Source organism: Acipenser ruthenus, chromosome 33 (assembly GCF_902713425.1).
Source record: "Acipenser ruthenus chromosome 33, fAciRut3.2 maternal haplotype, whole genome shotgun sequence".
Classification (NCBI taxonomy): domain Eukaryota; kingdom Metazoa; phylum Chordata; class Actinopteri; order Acipenseriformes; family Acipenseridae; genus Acipenser; species Acipenser ruthenus.
In genome coordinates, this window is record NC_081221.1 from 3425181 (window position 1) to 3441613 (window position 16433).

General features: G+C 39.7%; 1 protein-coding gene across 1 annotated transcript; it reads right to left on the reverse strand.

Moving 5' to 3' along the window:
* Positions 1-5184: 5184 nt before the first annotated feature.
* On the reverse strand, positions 5185-15621 carry si:ch1073-13h15.3 (all-trans-retinol 13,14-reductase). The gene is made up of 11 exons (XM_034055829.3): positions 15465-15621; positions 12060-12242; positions 11480-11721; positions 10494-10689; positions 8928-9125; positions 8639-8758; positions 8144-8282; positions 7841-7950; positions 6898-7064; positions 6470-6629; positions 5185-6049 (listed from the first exon to the last, which is right to left on the reverse strand). The coding sequence occupies exons 1-11, from the start codon at positions 15616-15618 to the stop codon at positions 5904-5906; spliced, it is 1815 nt and encodes a 604-aa protein (XP_033911720.3). The 5' UTR covers positions 15619-15621; the 3' UTR covers positions 5185-5903.
* Between the last annotated feature and the right edge of the window lie 812 nt (positions 15622-16433).

The window sequence follows — 16433 nt, forward strand, 5'->3', positions numbered from 1 at the left end:
GACGGCTGCACTAGAGCGATGGCAGCCCAGACAGTAACAGTGTTTCAGTACGTACAATCTGAACTATTCCTTTCACTGCAGTAGTTTTGATTAAATAAAGACAGCTCGAGTTTCCTGGTCAGTATTTGCATCAATTTATAATATGCACAGAAGGTTAGCTACCATTAGCAAGAATCCTACAGTGTACTGTCATAAAACTATTGTGAAATTCTGAATCCTATTGTAATTGTGAGAATTATGTGTAGCGTCCTATTGAGATGCCCATAAGGATGGTCTCCTGTGGGAATCTTAAAGGATTTTTTTCAGTTCATGATGTCACACCAGATGCAGAATTGCCATACAAAGAGTTCAAATGTGTTTCTATTAAACGCTATGTGAATCTTTATCATGAGATTGTATTCCACATGCTCTAGTAAGGTATGATACCTTTTACATAGTACTGACACTGTATGTTACCAATCTTGTTCCTGATTTGGTGTTACTGATCTGGGCGAGTGGGATTGAAAATCGTCTTCCTTTTCAGGATAATCATCCCCCTGTTTTCCCTTGGTATCCTCCTATTCTGCATCTCTGCATTGTGGAGGGCTTGCTGCAGAATCCAATGCTTGCCAGCAGAGAGCGTCGAGGCAGGGGCACCCTACGTCATCCATGTGCCATACATGGACGTCACTGCCAGGCCGCAATTAACACCGGACTTTGGGAGCCCACCACCCTACAGTGAGGTGAATAGACAGAACATTGTGGGATTTATTCTGCATCTGTAAGAAAGAAAACAAACAAACAGCATTTGTTTTGTACTGGCATCCCCTGCAGTTCTATATCAGTAATCCACTGCACTGCTATTTATTCCATTGTGTTGCCAGCGCTGGTAATGCTGTGCTCAGCTGAGCTAAGCTTTCTTCCGGACTTTCTTCAAATCCCGGTGGCAATTTGCAGTCCAGCACCATCTAACAAGTTTCTCTTCCTCTATTATTTGTAGGCTACACTGAAGCCACATTTGTTCCCTCTCCCAGACGACCTCCCACCACCTTACAGCTCCATTGACCCCTTCACCTCAGATGTGGAGCCCCGTGCTTCAGCCCAGCTTCAGCTGCAAGTAAACACTTGAACTATTACCTTAAAGGAGAAGGAGAGGGACTTACTGCTTGGAAATGCACATTAGGAGCAAATTCACCCAACTTTCCTCGAAGCGTCGTTGGCGTTTTGAGAAGGAAGGACTGGGTAACTTTGTGGATGGTTACCTCTAAGACACTCTAAGGTCAATCCTAAAAATTCTGTGAGCAAAATCATGTGTACAGTAATAAAATCGCACCTTATAAATGTAGCAAGCACTTTTATTGGTAAAGCCCTAGACTTGCGGGACATAAGCCAACTCCCTGTGAGGTTGAACGGAGGGGTTTGGACATTGCGATTGATTGTAATGCATTAGAGGACTATTTCGAATATTCTGTAAAATCACACATTTAAGGAGATTTTTTTTTAAATAAAAATGTAGAAAATGTTTTCCCACTTCCCAATGAGCAAGCGACATTACTTCCAATGAAACTGCAAAGGCACAATGAAGTGACATTAAAAAAAAATATCAAGGGAACCATTTCCTTGTCCTGATCCGCATGAGTCAAAATCATACTAGATTAAACAGAACACTAAACTGTGAATACATTCTTTAAAAAATGGTTGAAATTCAGGATGTTGTCAGCTGTTTGTAACCTATTCCTGCAGGCTTTTTGGATAAGGGGATGGTGTCTGCAATAATGTGTGTAATACTGTAATACTAGAAGTACATATCCTAGTAATGTGACTAATGCAGTGCTGTAGTGTAAATACAGCGTTTTACAATCATATTGTACAGGTTGTTTATGTGAATTTAGTTTTAAAAAGTTGTTTAACTATACACTGTATAATCAAAAATCTGTGCAGGGCACAATGAAATCTCAAGACTATCAAGGCATTCTGGAGCGAAACGTACTGCCCAGTGTCAGAAAGCTCTGTCTCAGTCGCAGGTCATGGGTCCTCCAACAGGATAATGACCCAAAACACACAGCTAAAAGCACCCAAGAATGGATAAGAACAAAACATTGGACTATTCTGAAGTGGCCTTCTATGAGTCCTGATCTGAATTCTATCAAACATCTATAGAAAGAGCTGTAACTTGCAGTCTGGAGAAGGCACCCATCAAACCTGAGACAGCTGGAGCAGTTTGCTTAGGAAGAGTGGGCCAAACTACCTGTTAACAGGTGCAGAAGTCTCACTGAGAGCTACAGAAAACGTTTGATTGCAGTGATTGCTTCTAAAGGTTGTGCAACAAAATATTAGGTTAGCGGTCCCATCATTTTTGTCCATGCCATTTTCATTTGTTTTATTATTTACAATATTATGTTGAATAAAAAATCAAAAGCAAAGTCTGATTTCTATTAAATATGGAATAAACAATGGTGGATGCCAATTACTTTTGTCAGTTTCAAGTTATTTCAGAGAAAATTGTGTATTCTTCGTTTTTTGTGGAGGGGTACCAACAAATTTGAGCACGTCTGTAAATAGACCATGTCGTATGCTTTGCAGTTATCCATTTTCAATGTTGCATCCTCAAAAAAGTCAAGTAGGTTAGTTAGACATGATCTCCCTTTCCTAAAACCATGCTGGCTGTCTCCCAGGATATTGTTACCATATAGGTAATTTTCCATTTTGGATCTTATTATAGTTTCCATAAGTTTACATATAATAGAAGTCAGGCTTACTGGTCTGTAGTTACCTGGTTCGGTTTTGTCTCCCTTTTTGTGGATCGGTATTAAGTTTGCTATTTTCCAGTCTGTCGGTACAACCCCTGTGTCAAGAGACTGGTTAGCGGTTTGTAAATAACTTCTTTCATTTCTTTGAGTACTATTGGGAGGATCTCATCTGGCCCAGGGGATTTGTTTATTTTAAGAGCTCCTAGTCCCTTTAACACTTCTGCCTCTGTTATGCTAAAGTTATTTAAAATTGGATAGGAACAGGTCGACATGTGGGGCATGTTGTCCGTGTCCTCCTTTGTAAAAACCTGTGAAAAGTAATCATTTAATATATTTGCTATTTTTTTTTTCTTCATCTATGATTTTGCCATTTGTGTCTCTTAGACATTTAACCTCCTCTTTGAATGTTCTCTTGCTGTTATAATATTGGAAAAACATTTTGGAATTGGTTTTAGCCCCCTTAGCAATATTGATTTCTATCTCTCTCTTGGTCTTTCTAACTTCCTTTTTGACTTGTGTTTGCAGTTCCAAGTACTCTTTCTGTGTGCTTTGTTTTTGGTCCCTTTTAAACGCTCTGTAAAGTGCCTTTTTTCGCTGAGTATTTTTTTTAATTGATCTATTAAACCATTTTGGCCATTTTGTTTTAGATTTAGATTTGTCTACTTTTGGGATGTAATTGTTTTGTGCCTCTAGTACTACATTTTTAAAAACCAGCCATCCTTTTTCTGTGGATGTTTTCTCTATTTTACTCCAATCTACTTCTATTAGTCTCTGTTTCATACCTTTGTAGTTTGCTTTTCTAAAATTGTAAACCTTAGCTTTAGTCATTACTTTTGGGGTTTTAAAAAATATTTCAAATGAGACCATGTTGTGGTCTGAGTTTGCCAATGGCTCTCTGTTTTAGTTATTCTGTCTTCATTATTTGAAAAGACTAAGTCAAGGCATGCCTCCCCCTCTAGTCGGTGCCTTGACAAATTGCGTTAGGAAGCAGGCATTTGTCATTTCCACCATTTCAATTTCGTCCGTCGTGCCCCCCATCGGGTTCTCCCATTTTATGCAGGGGAAGTTGAAATCCCCCATTAGTATGGCTTCTCCATGGTTTGTGTGTTCACTTCCCTTTACTGATAAAACCCAAGGCGTTCTTTGATTTACAGATTAAAGTCCTTGGCGTGAAGCAGTTTTATTGATGACTCTGGGACCAGGATTCATAAATGGGAGAATTATCCGCTCTCCCGTGCCAGTTTACAGGATTTACACTTTCTTTGTGACGTGAAAGTTAAAGGTAACCGTAGTAATTTTGCATTTTACCAGACTTGTACAGAGCTTCATACTGTACCTTTGTCAGTATTGCTTTATATTGCACGGCATGAATACGTGTTTCATTAACACGCAATTGTCCATTTACTGAAGTTCCCTGAAACAGTCAATAGATATGCAATTGGGAAATTTAACCATGTAAAATAAATAAATAAATAAATAAATAAATAACAATAATGTTTCCCTGTAGACTAAGAAAGCCAAAATTGAGAATGTTTGGACATTAGATTAGACTTTGAGGTACTTCAGTGCATGCATACATATGCTATACAAGTATAAATATTATTCTACACACAGTTTATTAAATTAATGACAAACAATTGTGTTACGCATAGCTTTGTATAGTACATACAATATGTACCAATAATACAGTTAATTACACTACGAGGAGGACAACCTACTTTTATACAATAGATGAAGAAAAAAAAAATGTAATTCCCAAATAAACTGGATTATAACTTCTGCTCTGGTAGTTATTTTATTAACCCATGAGCAACAATAGAGATCTGCGCAAGCGCGAAATGTTGGCGATTGCTCGGGGATGCAAGATATCAGGGGTACAGGATTCATCATAACACCAGAACAGTGTGTTTTCTATAGGCAGCAGTGGTGTAGTTGAGCCAGAACGCGCATAATTAATAGACAGGACATGACTCACGTCTCCTACACAACTGTCTGATTCAGTCAGTAGTCCTTACTAATTACTTTAGGAAGGCTTAAAATTGCTGACGAATACGAGAGCAACAGTGCATCGACTACGACTGTGTAGAAATTAGATAAACGCGCCTATACCTGTTCCTTGAAGTTCAGTGTACAAACAATAAATCTTGTTTAAAAAAATCGATATTTTAGTGGCGTTTCCAGTACCTTCAGATTTATGACTACACTGGTGAGCAATAACAGGATCAATACTAGTGAAACCATGGTAAAGCACAGGAAAACATGTGCAACCACTATTAACATGTAATCAATCTATTAACAAAAAATGAATCTATTAACAACAAAACAGCATACCTGAAACTGAAATTGAATTTACTCAAGGACAAAAAACAGCATACTTTAAACTGAAATTCAATTCTTTATTTGAGCTGTGTACAAAAAACAGCTTCCCTTAAATGTAAATTTAATGTACGCTAGTTGTCGCAAGATCTTTATTTCAGCTGTGTACTTTTGCTCCACAGTTTATTTTAAATACATTTTATTTAAACTGTGCAAGCGCAAAGTGTCAATCATTCCCCTCAGCCTCGCCCACGTCCATCGAGGAAATCGAGGCTTGCTCTTGCTGTCTGCCGACGCGTTCAGCCAATCACAGATAACTTTAGTTGGAACCCAAAACTGACACTCAACAGACGAGTTCTGGATAGGGGCTCTGAGCTTTACAGAAGTACCGGGCTGAAGTTAGTTACTTATTCCTGATTCGAGGGCTGAAGTTAGTTACTTATTCCTGATTCGAGGCTGAAGGTAATTACTTACTCGCACAATTACATATTGAATATTAGCTCACATTTTAAGGGGGAAATCACATAGATAGTCTGGATGTGCCACCTTAAGTAGGGTATCATTTTAAAGCTTGAGCATTTCTCTTCAACATAAACTAGATTGCAGAGTGGCACAAGTAGGCATTTACAGGCTATGCTGTGAAATATACACACACACACCCTTCTTTTCCTGTATATTAGCGCACATTCTGAGGGCTTTGCCACCTCAAGCTGGGTATGATGTTGAAGGTTAAGCAATTGTCTTGCGAATAGAGTATGGTGCGTAGTAGCATGTACAGTACTGTTAAGTGCTATTTACTATGAAAATTAGAGCACTGCTATATCTTAACATCAGTGCCAACAGAGGGTTGCTGTCTCCTCAGGCTTGCTTCCTGGCTCTTTCCCTCTTGAGTTGTTTCTTGAGCAGGAAGAGGTAGATGTAGAGGTTGCAATTGAGGACTGCCGAGGCGCAGAGGAGACCCCCGTGCAGAGCGCCTGCCACACCATTGCAAAACACGTCCTGACCTGCAACACACAAAGGCTGAGATTGTATAATATCTCCAATGAGACTGACAGGGCAGCTTGAGCAAACGAGATGTTACATCACAATTAAAAAAATCTCTTTGGGATATCAGGATATTAGCCTTGAACTGTAGACATGCCAGTGTCCTGGATTATAAACTGCCTGTGTGCTACCATTACCCATTCCTCTTAATGGGACCATTAAGAGATACCATTTGGGAGTAGTGACCACATCGTCCAGTGATATAAGCATTTCAATCAAAACCTATTGCAACATTGAAAAATACCTTTTGCCACTGAATTTATTACATTTTTCTTTTAGTACTTGTGGTCGTGCCACTGTCTGCATTGCTTTTGTAGATGTTGTCTTAGTTTCTATTCTGTGAAAGATTCCCTTGCCAGCTCTGGTATGCATCTCATTACCTGAGAGGTAGAGGTTCTTGATGGGTGTCTGTGACCTCATTGTTGCCACGACGTCAGTGCTGAAGCGCCCCAGGTCGTGTTCCGCCCCGTACATCTCCCCTCGTGGGGCTCCCAGGTAGTACTGATTAGAGAGGGGGGTGGCTGCCTCCACAAACTCAATCTACAGGGAAGAGAAGAGATGAGGATCAATCCTTAGACTTTATTGAAGCATTGTAAAAAAATAAAAAAAATAAAAAAAATAATACTGTGGCTAAAATCACTTTTCCTTTTAAGGTGTTGTTTAGATTCTATTCTTTTTTTTGGTACAGTTGGGCATATATATATATATATATACATATTACATAAGCTGTAGAGCAGTTAGCTATGAATAAGTGTTGAACAAAAGATTGATGATTGTGAATGAGGCACATTTACAATAATTACTGTACCTTGTCCTTTAGCTGGGGGAAGATCTCTGTTGCCCAGCCGATCAGCACATTAGCGATGGACATCTTGTAGCTCTCATAGTCGTCGCCCCTCTTCTTCACCTGGCTGTCTTGCCACTCCTCAAACCACTCGTACCGAGCCATTGTCAGCAGGGTCATACACGACTTCCCTGGGGGAGCACAGGGTAAAGATCTAGCGATCTTGTTGTTTAGAATGACTTTGCATTTCATTTGTGAGGATGAAAGCAACCCTGTTGCCTCAAACATGTCATCTCTCTAAGCTCAGCAGGTACACCACAGTGTAACCATTAACACTCTGGCCCATATTCAGAAAAGATGGCGGTAATTTCTGGCCAGTAAAAAAGATTATCGGGCAGTATTTAAAACGTGATTTTCCATCATGGATAGTTCCCGAGATATTTGCCCATATTCATAAAACTTACTGTCTCCTTTATCTTGCCAGTAATAGTTTTTAACATGACAGTATTTCATCGGGTGATGCATAAACAACATTTACCGTCAGAAAACTTCACTCATCGTGATGTTAGAATAACGTACCCTTGGAGACCAATTTTCTCATTACCAAATTATTTGTCTGATTCTTAAATCTGTATTGTGCCGTTAATTGACCCTTACCGGCATCACAATTGTGGAAACGTGCTTCAGACCAGACGGAGAATGAGATGAGTCTTAACGGTATCTTAATGTTTTTTATTAATATTACTATTGGCTTAAATACATGTTCCTAAACGCAGAAATTATGCTAGGAAATGAATACAAAATACCAAGTTGTACGGTTGTTTTTTAGGAATAAGATTCTGACAGATCATATATAATATAGTAATCGCATATATACTATATTTATGTAGAGTGGTTTAAATAGAATAGATGACACTCTGACCCCCCCACCCCCACCCCCACCCCCACCCCCACCCCCACCCCGTACCTGGGTGTCTGCTGTTGAAAGTGGGGTCCTTGGCTGATGGGAATGTGATGAACATCATGGGAATGTTGTCGGCCACCTCTTCTTTGCTCAAAGAAGAATAGCGCGCCATCCTGCAATCAGATTGCATTCTTTGTTATGCAAGATCAGCTGGGGTTCTGATTACTTAGAAGTACCAAACCATGCTGCCAAGTCTGACTGTGACAACTGGCTTTAGTCCAGTAGCACCAAAGTTGTAGCAGGACCGAGTACCATTTGCACTTACAGCTCAAGTAAAAGAGTGCAATAACCAAACAAAGGACATACATTTCATCCAGGTTGTTGTGCTTATACATCCAGAAGTTGGTTGATTTAATCCCCAGTTCTTCCTTTGTTCCGTCCAGACCCACAAACACCAGAAATGAACCCATTCCGCTTTTAACCATGCTGAGTCGGGACTGAATCTCTGAAAAACAAAATCAGTTAATTGTTACTGTATCCTTATGCATGAATAGAACACTTTAAAATACAAATAAGAAATCGACCCTTTAGATTACTAATCCATTAATTCATACTCAATTGATCCTACTTAAAGCGATCCCCAAATAAACCATTCTTGTTTTATGCTATAGACTTATTCTATGCTATAGAACTGTAACATACTTTAATAAAGTAATTTTAAACAAACTATTTCCATTAAAAAACCATTTATATAATAATACAAGTCGTATTAACCCTTGTTCTACAATAAGTACCAGGTCCAACTTAATGAGGTTTTCCTGGTGTGTGTACATTTCAAAATAAATAAATAAAAGGACTCACCAGGTTTGGCCTGTAGCTCAGGTGGTAGGAACTTTTCAAAGGTGTTGAATATCCCTGCATTGGAAATGACCACAGGGGCATAAACATTGACCTCCTCCTGACCTTTCTTCACTGCCACTCCTGAAACAACAGGAAGTGAGGTAATCACCAGAACCAAGGAAGTACTGGTACAAAGAGAGCAAGTGGTGGTGCAAACATATCCATCAGCAGACAGGGAAAAAACAAGCACTCCATAAGTCTAGCACAGTTCCACAGTGTCCAAACAGCAGTGAGAGTAAGTCTGACTTACCACAAGCTGACCCATCTTTGTTCACTAGGATACGTTTGACAGGAGCCCTGACCAGAACAGCGCCACCTGCCTTCTGGATGACCGGGATGATGTTGAAGGCAATCTCGCTGGCCCCACCTCTGGGGTACCATGCCCCCCGCTTGTAATGATGCAACTGCAAGGCGTTTATGACAAAACTGCAGTCTTTTGGGGCGACGCCTGGAAGGAAAACAAAATACAGCTGAACTAAAAGAAGCTGCAGGAATCGAAAGCTTAGCGGTCTGTTTAATAGAGAGGTACAGCTGACGGCACCCATCTCTAGTACTGTAATTCATATGTAATTATTACATATAATATGACTGACCATTCTATTCTCCTGTCCTCCCTCGCTGACCTGAGACTCTCTGGCACTGCTCTTGCCTGGTTCTCCTCCTACCTTGCTGATCACACGTACTGGGCGTCTTGGCCTGGCTCATCCTCTGCCTTGCTCTCTTTCCACAGGTGTCCCCCAAGGCTCAGTCCTGGGACCCCTCCTGTTTTCTCTCTACACCCGCTCCCTGGGTCCCCTCATCACCTCCCATGGCTTCTTGTATCATTGATCATCTACACTGAAGATGCTCAGATCTTTCCTCTCCCCGCCTGACCGTTTCCTCCTGTATCTCGACCTGCCTCTTGCGCACCTCCTCCTGGATGCACTTGCATCATCTCAAACTCAACCTCTCGAAGTCCTTTTCTTCCCCCTCTTCCTCCGCCACTGCTGATTTCTCTATCTCTATTCCTCTTGAATCCACAACCCTTCTCCAGTCTTGCCCCTCAGTGGTGGAACGACCTACCCATGGATATCATGACTGCTTAGTCCCTGACCACTGTCTGGCGTCTCCTCAAGACATATCTGTTCAGGCAGCAATTGCAAATCTCACAACTCTCAACTATACTGGACTATATGGCACCCAGCTGTTCCAGTATTTGCATCAGCTTGATACTTGCACTGAACTGCTCCATACTTTGTCGTATTCGACTACTGCTCTTAATTATAACTACTTCCTGTATCTTATATTTGACTTTACTCTTATAGGTATCCGTATTCACGTTTTTTGTAATTGAAAGTATTGAAATCATTCTCATCCATTCATCGTACTTACTATGTGCTCATACTGGACTTTATTGGTATAAGTACATTTTTTAATATAAGTTAACCCGCTCTTACATGTAATTATTTGCTATATTCTCTATTTTTTGCTCCTATTTGAATTTGATCTTTTGCTACTGATGCTATTGTACTTTAAAACTGCTCTTATCTGTAATGTGATATTCTGTAATCTGATATTTTGTACCGTGATAATTTATAACAATTATTAGTCGCCCTGGATAAGGGCATCTGCTAATAAATAAATAAATACATAATAACTGTCATATAGAGTTTTTAACCCTGTAAATTAAAGTCTGTATCGGTTTGGTAAGCAGAAAAATCAATAATCAATTAGTGTATATTTATTATGCTTGTCTTGCTACAGCTAGATAATATGACTCCTTTTGAGTTTCAACCCCCTCTAGCTCCTGCATCTTAACTCTCAGGGATCCCCTTACCATAGAACAAATAAGAGAAGACAGTGTGGAGGTCCTTGTTTTGTGTGAGCTGGTTGAGGATATCGGTGTGGCTGGTGATCGCCAGCTTGAAGATCGAGGAGATCCAGTAAACGAGGCCCGTTTGGATCAGGAACATGGACATCCACTGCGGGACGATCTTCAGCATGGCATAAATATGGATCTTGTGAGCCACGTGCTGTGGGAGAGACAGCACACTGATCAACCGTAAATGAGAAACCTCATTCAAGACACATGCATGGGGACTGCATAGCAGGAATCCGAGTGAAGATGGAAAAGTGCTTGATTAATCAATTAACAATCGACTTACACAGACTATAAAAATCGCTGGATGCTTGTTTGAAACCAAGCTATGTCTGTTTCATTCTAATCTAGCAACAATTAGACCATGTGACAGCACAGGAATGATTGGGGAACCGATAAGCTGCATGGGAATTTGCTTTGATCTAGAACGTATATATATTGTCAATAAGTAGGGAAATTAATTTCAAGCCTTTGTAAATCATATAGTTTTATTTAGCAAGAATCCACTATAGATATCTGCATTGCTGGGACTAATAAAGAAAAGCCCCTGTGCAGAGACAGAGAAGTATAGTCTGGTGATTCTTATCTTACAGTAACACCTCCACGGAAACAGGCGCATACCGGACAAAGGCAATGCATTGCATGTTTAATAAATTCCATTGTTTTGAATACACTCCTAGTACATTTTCACGTGTGTAACACGCACAATTTATGAACTGTAGATGAAGTAGTTATGAGTTTGTTAAAATTAATGGTTTATATCTTATACTAAATGCGATTATTATTCTGGTAATAACTGTAACTCCAAAATACCACTGTCATCCATTTAAACAATACTACTCACACCTTGGTAATCAAATCCTTGGTCCCTCACTAATATGTTGGAGAGTTTAACCTACACCACTGATTCGAATCGAGGGCGGTGACTGTGGTACCGTGTTTACCTTCATCAGCTTCATGAACTTGTCAATGGCCTGGGTCTCCTCGGGGAACTGCCTTCTGAGGGCCTCTGCAAACTCGGTCTTCCCACTGTACATGTGATAGAGGCGGGTGTCCTCCTTCTCTCCGATGATGATGGTATCGTAGTGCTGCTCCAGAGGCACGAAGTCCAGCTGCCCTTCTGAGATCTGATCCAGGATCACACGCAGCATCCCATTCTCATGCAGCTGACCAAGGTAGTGGACCCCTGAAACATTGACAAGGCTTGGGTGAAAACATCCTGCAAGCTGTAGCACTTTCAAAGGAGCATCCAAAAAAGTACTTTGAATTTTGGAGATACCTCTTCAAATGTAACATTATTCTGTGTAAATGTACTAAACTGAGGACAGGCTAGTGGATGGAGGGAAGTAGGTGTCTTTTAGAACTGTGGCTGGAGATGGTTCACCCTTGCAGTTGTGTCCCTTGTTGGGTGAAATATACTAAATCAGCCAATTTCGAACCAATAGCGGACAGTATATCAATGTTATTGTCAGCTAGTAACAGTTATGGCAGATGATTCTTTATATATGAAATTTCAATCCTTACCAACGTCAAACTCAAAGCCCTTGTCCACAAAGGTGTGGCAGCAGCCTCCTGCCTGTTCATGTTGCTCCAGCACCAAGACCCGTTTACCAGCTTTGGACAGAACCGCTGCAGCAGTCAGCCCGCCAATCCCACTTCCAATCACAATGGCGTCCAGATTCACTGGGATACGATCAGTGGCAAACCCTACCCAGAGCACCAAGGAGAAGATGTTTTATCACTTCATGCAGCTGTAACACTGGCTCTGGGGGGTGGGGGTGATACCTGCAGAGTTTAGTGCTAAATATGGACACCACAGTACGATTTTCAGAGGACATTCAGCTTTTGGATAATCTTATTCTTGAATAGGGTTATCTATTCAGGGATAGCAAGATATTACTGTATAATCGCCACATTAAAGCACCCGGAACATTTTTTTTTATCTATATTGTAAGCCTCCCTCATCAAATAAGAATATTGTTTTGACGTAACCTACAAATTGGGCCTTTAAATCCCTGTTAAAAAAAGAGGCCAGTGTGAAATCAGATCTTATGTCACGCTACAGTTTCAGGCAAGATGAAGACTGCAGCCCCACACCAAAACACAATACCATACTTCAGGCTCAAGGGTTCTGTTTAGAAAGGGAGGAGAATACTATTAAGGGTACACTAGACTAGTCTTATTTTATCATGTTTTGAACTCCTCTGGATCTTCTTGGCAATGTAATGCTTATTATTTCTGGGAAAACCTGTAATAGGTTCCTAAAGCATTAGCATGCCTTATAATATCTTTACTACTTGGTGTGACTGCCTCCACTGAGTACTGTACTACATATTTTTACAATTTTTCTCTTTTATGATCATTGGCAACATGAGCAAGGTCCATAAATATGAATATGGAAAATATTATTCCATTGTTTTATTTTTTGAACCATGGACAGACATACTGCACTTAATTTGTATTCTCTGTCTAAACATCATATTGTGTCACACTTCTTTGGGTAAAAGCAAAGATCAATTAGAATCATGGAGTTTTAAAGCGACATGGCAGAGGGGGGTAATCAGCAGGATCTTTATTCCAGTCTGCAGATTCCACCGGTAAATCAAGAGCGATTTTGTCACCTGTCTTTAAAGAATGGCAAACATTTGTAGATGTGTGGCTGCCATGGTACAGACATTAATAGGAATTAATAGAGTACATGAATTGAAAATATGGCCTGAAATCCCAAACATGTACTGAAAAGGTTATCTATTTTAATAGCATACACATATACATACTCTATGTGTGTTGTTGTTCGTTTCTTGTAGTTTTGTTTTAAATTTTGTAAGCACTCAATTTGACACCTCAGTGTTTAAAATACCACTTCACACAGACAAAAACTGTCTGTTGTAAGTGAAGATAGTCACGAGGACTATGTTTGAGATGTAGAACATGAAAGTATCATTCGAAAGATAAAAAGGCAAAAACAAAACAAAGGAATGTAAACAGGGAATGGAGAGTAAAGTTAATGATTGTTTTACCGAACCTAAAACAGATGAAGACCTAAATATCATTGCCTGCGATCGGTTTGAGAAGTACTCAAAATCTAAGTGAGCTGTGTAAACTTGTTTGAACAATGATTAAAAGTAATGCAAAAGCTGAGTTTGCATCTAACATCCTTGGGGGTAGATTATGAGGAAAAGGAACGGGACAGTATTGTAAAAACTATGATTTCTCCGATACGGTATGCTGAACTCAAAATGATCCAATTCAAGAGATTTAACAGAATGTCCTGGACTCCAGCTAAAATTATTCTGTTGGGACTTAGGGACTCCAAGGTGTGTTGGAGGTGCTCAGGAGAGACGGGAGATACTATATAATATATATATATATATATATATATATATATATATATATATACACACACACACACATATATACATATTTTGGTACTGAATCAGAAAGCCAAAGAAAGGGGCTTGTAACCAGGAGGTCCCCGGTTTAAATCCCACCTCAGCAACTGACTCATTTTGTGACCTTGAGCAAGTCACTAAACCTGCTTGTGCTCCGTCTTTCGGGTGACATGTAATTGTAAGTGACTCTGCAGCTGATGTATAGTTCACACACCCTAGTCTCTGTAAGTCGCCTTGGATAAAGGCGTCTGCTAAATATATATTGTAAACGATTGCACCTCACTCGGGTTCATTGCCCCTTTAAAAACACGACCCAGCACAACAGAAGTGGATTTTTAAAGCGTGTTTGCGCTAATTTTTAATAAACACAAAATCAAACAAATACAAAATCAAAATAAACACCTAACTCCTCTTGGAGCACTAACTCAACTTTCAGGAACACACTGTCTAACACGGGACAGCTAAGCTGTTTTCCCGTCCTTACAAAAACACAGGTTTGACACCGCACTTACTTTTTTAACTCTGGCTACTCGGAGACAGAGCACCTCTTCTGCCTCCTTCTACTCAGCAGCCCCGAGTAAACTGACTGTTCTTCTTTTATACCCTGCACCTGGTTCTGATTTCCAATTACTGCCCAGGTGCAGGGGATACTTAAACAATAAAACAGTTAAACTAAACAAAACAATTAAACAAATCAATTAGCAAATTAAATGAAACAATAAAGCAATACAATCAAACAAAAAAGTGCATTCCACACATGTTTCTCTCGCAGGGAGGTTTTAACCCCCTCCCTGCTGTCTCACACAACCCGCTATCTTACTATATATATATATATCTGCCCCACACGGCCACTTTTAGAAGGCTTGTAGAATTACTTATTCAAAAGATCAAAGGATGATGTCACAAATGTTTTAATGGCTTCTATCTTCACTTACAAGAGACACACTTGTCTGTGTGAGTGGGATTTCAAACTCAAACTCCGAGGAACCAATGACAACATTCCCACAATGTGAGAGACAAACATTTTAACTGCTTTAAATTAGCACAACAAAACAGCAAAAACAAAAAAACGAATCCAGTTACCAAATTAACAGTCAATTGAATCTAATTATCGAGTCAAATTATTTTCGTACTCGAAAGAGTGAATTATTTTTACTGACTCAACACTTATCGTTGTTTATATCTTACAAAAATGGCAGGTAGAAATTATTTTTTGCATATTACCTTGATGTTGGTAAAACAAAAACAAGAAAAAAGAAATCATACAAAAAAAAAAAAACAACTTTGCACTACACTTTACATCAATAAAACTGAATTATCAAATAAGCCAAACACCATATTACTGCTCAAAATAAAAACTGAATGCACTTTTTAAAGATTCCCTCCCCTGGCTAATTTATCTCCCCCAGGCCTTCAAAAATACCAAAAGAAACTTTCAACTAGAATTCTTTGCCAATGACATATTCTTCATGGATAATTTGTAGTTTTTAAAGTGTTTTATAGTTCTGGTTGGTCTTACCCCTGGCAGTATACTCACCATGTTTCAGAACTTTGTCTCTGGCTTTCTGATCCAGTACCAAAGATTTAGGTTGCCTCACCGAATCCTTAGAGAAGGGACTGCCTTTGAATATCTTGAAATAGGTCAGAGAAGCTAACAAGACACAGCCAGCAAGAATCAAAAGCAGCCACATCTTTAAGAGGGATCCCAGACACTAAAAGAGTTACTGGAGAGAGCAAGCCTGTGTGTGTGTATGATTATGAGAGGGCAGTGGAACCCTTTTATTACAAGACCTGATAAGGAAGATGTGGGAGTGGTAAAAGGAAAGTGTTTAGAAGAAAAAATAAAGAGTGTAAGCCAGGTTATAAACTAGTGCTGGGACGAACACGGGATTTTCATGTTTGGATATTCGCTCAATTTAAATACTCGTTCCGAAATTGGGTCGTTTTCAAAAAGTAATAAAAGCCATTAGATTGCTCATAACGCAGGCAGAGACAGCATAGCAGCTGAGGCAGCAGGCGTGACCCTGTGTGTGTGCCTTTATTTTACAGTAAGAATTTACAATATGTAACATGTTAAAGTAAAAAATAAATATCCCAGGAGTACAGAACAGGGGCGCTGGGAGGCCAGGAGGGCCATGGCCCCTGCACTTTTCCGACGGGGCGGGAGTATATAGTTTGGCCCCCGTACTTTTACTCTAAAAAAATAAAGCTGCCATTTTTTTTAATGTCCTCTGTGTGCCGATGTGGCGCTGTTGTGTATTAACGTTTTTTTTTTTAAACGACGGTTAATTTAAATTAGAACACACTTTCTATGGCTATGGGAAACATAACAGTTTCTTAGCTGGATTTAGCCAGATTGAATCGGCAGTACCGATCTGCATGACAGAAAGTGGATGCACACCAGAGTATATTTAGTCAGGTAAATTTTTTTTTCTGTAGACCTTACAGTTCTATAATTAAAATAATTGATATCACTGTGAGAAGCAAATACTAATCGATTCAGATT

Coding starts and splice junctions, on each gene's coding strand:
- si:ch1073-13h15.3 (XM_034055829.3), bottom strand. CDS start 15,618: ATGTGGCTGCTTTTGATTCTTGCTGGCTGTGTCTTGTTAGCTTCTCTG. Junction 10,690..11,479: donor AGTTCATGAAGCTGATGAAG/GTAAACACGGTA, acceptor TCTCTCCCACAG/CACGTGGCTCACAAGATCCA. Junction 7,065..7,840: donor TTTCAACAGCAGACACCCAG/GTACGGGGTGGG, acceptor GTGCTCCCCCAG/GGAAGTCGTGTATGACCCTG.